We start from the raw sequence: 2,659 nt of genomic DNA on the forward strand, positions 1-2,659 counted from the left end.
ATCCTTCTAGAAAGTTACCATTTTAATTTTTGTTAAGAAAATTTTTAAGGGTTATACTCTTTCAGACCCACCGATTCTGAGTTTTTAAATTAAAAATAACTAATTTATTAATTACAAATTTTTTATTCATCAATTTTAATCTCATTTATGAGCCAAAAAAGGTTCGATAATCTCAGCCAAGGCAAGGCTCGTCTTGAGTCAAGTAAACGTTGTCTTAGCCAAGATAAGGCTCGACTTAAGATAAGTAAACGCCGTTTTATCTGTCGTGGCCATAAAAGTAAGATGAACGCCTATGTCTCGACTCAGTTTTGAGACGCAGCCAGATATCGATGTCTTGGAGACGAACTCAAGACATAAACAAGTCGAATTCAAGTCGAAGCATTTTTACTCGGGATACCATAGAAAATGATGTGTAAAAGCGTTATACACCATGTATTGTCTTTTTGCCAGTTTTTTTTATCAAGTTCACTGAATATTTCTTTGAACTTAAGAAATTTGTAAATAAAATATCGAATTGAAACTTTGTTAAATGTAACAGAAGAACATAAAATACGTTTATGTGCTTCATTTGAGTAGGAATTTAGCTAAAAATTATTTTCGAAGAAATTAAAACTGGGACCATTTTTTCACGTATTTTCTTTTTAACCTTGAAATTTCTTGAATCTAGGAACTTTTTTATATTTAAAATTCCTACTCAAATGAAGTACATAAACATAGTTTATGGCCTTCTGATTTATTTTTCAAAGTTTCGGTCCGATATTTTATTCCCAAAAAAAGTTCTTAAGTTCAAAGAAAATTCAGTAAACTGAAAGGCTAAGGTCGATAATATAGGTATTCGAGGGTCTCACATACCCTAAAATTCATATTTTTAGTAATAGTATTGATCCATTTTGATTTCTATTTTCAGAATTAAGTTCACAGTCCGTTCAGAGTCTTCACCAGCCTATACGGTTCCCCGATATTCGTTTTTTCCAAAATGAACATGGTGAACTTCAAGTCTTGCACGGAAATTTTCGTCCAGTACTAGTGGGCCAATATATGATTGGTGTGCTTCAGAATGATGTACTTCGCCCAATATATGATCATCAACGGCAAATGGTTATAGTATACATAGATAATATTTATATGATCAATGTTCGACTAACTCAAGATCATGTTCGGTTAATACCTTACGGTCATTCTCTTTCTCACAGTCAAATCTATGCAGCATCATTTACGTATCATTTCATGTAAATTATGATTCAAATGTAATATGTATGTATTCATTTTGAAGATAAGACTTACGTTATTAAAGAACATTTTCCATTAATAAATAAACCTCTTTTCAAGTACGTCATTATTTTATATTAAATTAATTTAAAGATGTTGCATTTAAGTCAAAACAGCCTACTAAGTGGAGCGTTATTTTTTAATAATAAATATATTAGGAGAGTCCTAAAAATGCTTTTTAAAAGTGTTTTTAAAATGTTTTAGACAGCTCCTCGATTTTTTCAAAATATATTTCAAATACTTAAGTTTGATTCCTATGATAAAAAAGAGAACACTTTTGTTGATTTTGACGCCTATAGATAATGTAAAATTATTGAATTTTTGTTATAATTATAGATTTTGACTCCGCATAACTTTGTTATTAATAATATTACCACTAGACAAATTTCGTTACTTCATTATGTACTAAAATATTTATTAAAATTTTTAAATAATTGAAACGCAAAGAAAATTAGCCCACAATACCGAAATTTCACGGCATTTTTACTAAAAACGTTTTTTGCCTCTCAAGGGTCGCAAAAAAGTTGTCAAATTTTTTGACCTACATTGTTTTGTTCGCTATATCTAAACTACATAAGTACATATAACGTTGTCACCTGAAAAATCATATGATTCTGGTTTTCCATAATTTTTCCTATGTTATTCCATAGTTATTTATTTTAAGATAATGAGATGTCAAAAAAAGTTGCGGATGCAAGGCTGATAGTTTTTACTTAATTTTTTTTTAAATATGATAAGTTTGTTAAGAGAAAGCTGCGTTTGGCGCTAAGGAAAGTATTACAAAAAATGTAATGGTAATTATTAGATTATGGTTTTATTGATTGACGTGAAACTTGCAGAAAGCTTATTGAAAATGCATCAGAACTTAAAAATATAAATGAATAAATTTACAAAATTATTCGCGACTTGTACAGAGGAAAAAATGGAAATTTCAAAATAAAAATGCAAAAAGGACGATTTTTTAGCCCGCTTTCTATTCGTTTTAGAAGTTTGGAATTTTAATCAATATTTGAGTACATCATAAATCGTCGAAAATGGTATTCTGGTATAATTATTCTAAAAAAATTATTCTGAATAAAAATCTCAAATTATTATAAAAAAGCAATGATTTTGAATTTCCTATAGACGCTAAAAACTATCATTAATTTTTTCTTTAATCTTCTTATAACTCTAATATATGTCCTAAATGAGCTAGAATCGTCCAGTCGAAGTCGAGTTCTTTCAGGAGTTATACTTCATTGTTTGGGATAAAGTTCCGAATAGGTGAACTTGATGACTTCCTTCACACTGCGTATACTTATGTATTTTGACGCGCCTATTACGAAAATGATAGTGAAAATTAGCGACTAGGCGATTTTCATGGTGAAATCGCGGACAAACGATAAAAAAT

The 2,659-nt window shown here is 29.3% G+C and overlaps 1 protein-coding gene across 2 annotated transcripts in view; it reads left to right on the forward strand.

Moving 5' to 3' along the window:
• Positions 1-1,273, forward strand: part of LOC117168064 — a 29,024-nt gene extending 27,751 nt beyond the window's left edge. For both annotated transcript variants that reach the window (XR_004466455.1, XM_033353419.1), the window contains exon 2: positions 908-1,273. Coding sequence is in view for 1 of the 2 variants with exons in the window: in XM_033353419.1 (XP_033209310.1) it covers positions 908-1,233 (326 nt within the window). In the remaining variant the exon portion in view is untranslated. The remainder of the gene's footprint in view (positions 1-907) is intronic.
• Positions 1,274-2,659: the final 1,386 nt, after the last annotated feature.

Source organism: Belonocnema kinseyi, chromosome 2, assembly GCF_010883055.1.
Source record: "Belonocnema kinseyi isolate 2016_QV_RU_SX_M_011 chromosome 2, B_treatae_v1, whole genome shotgun sequence".
In the NCBI taxonomy this organism is placed as follows: domain Eukaryota; kingdom Metazoa; phylum Arthropoda; class Insecta; order Hymenoptera; family Cynipidae; genus Belonocnema; species Belonocnema kinseyi.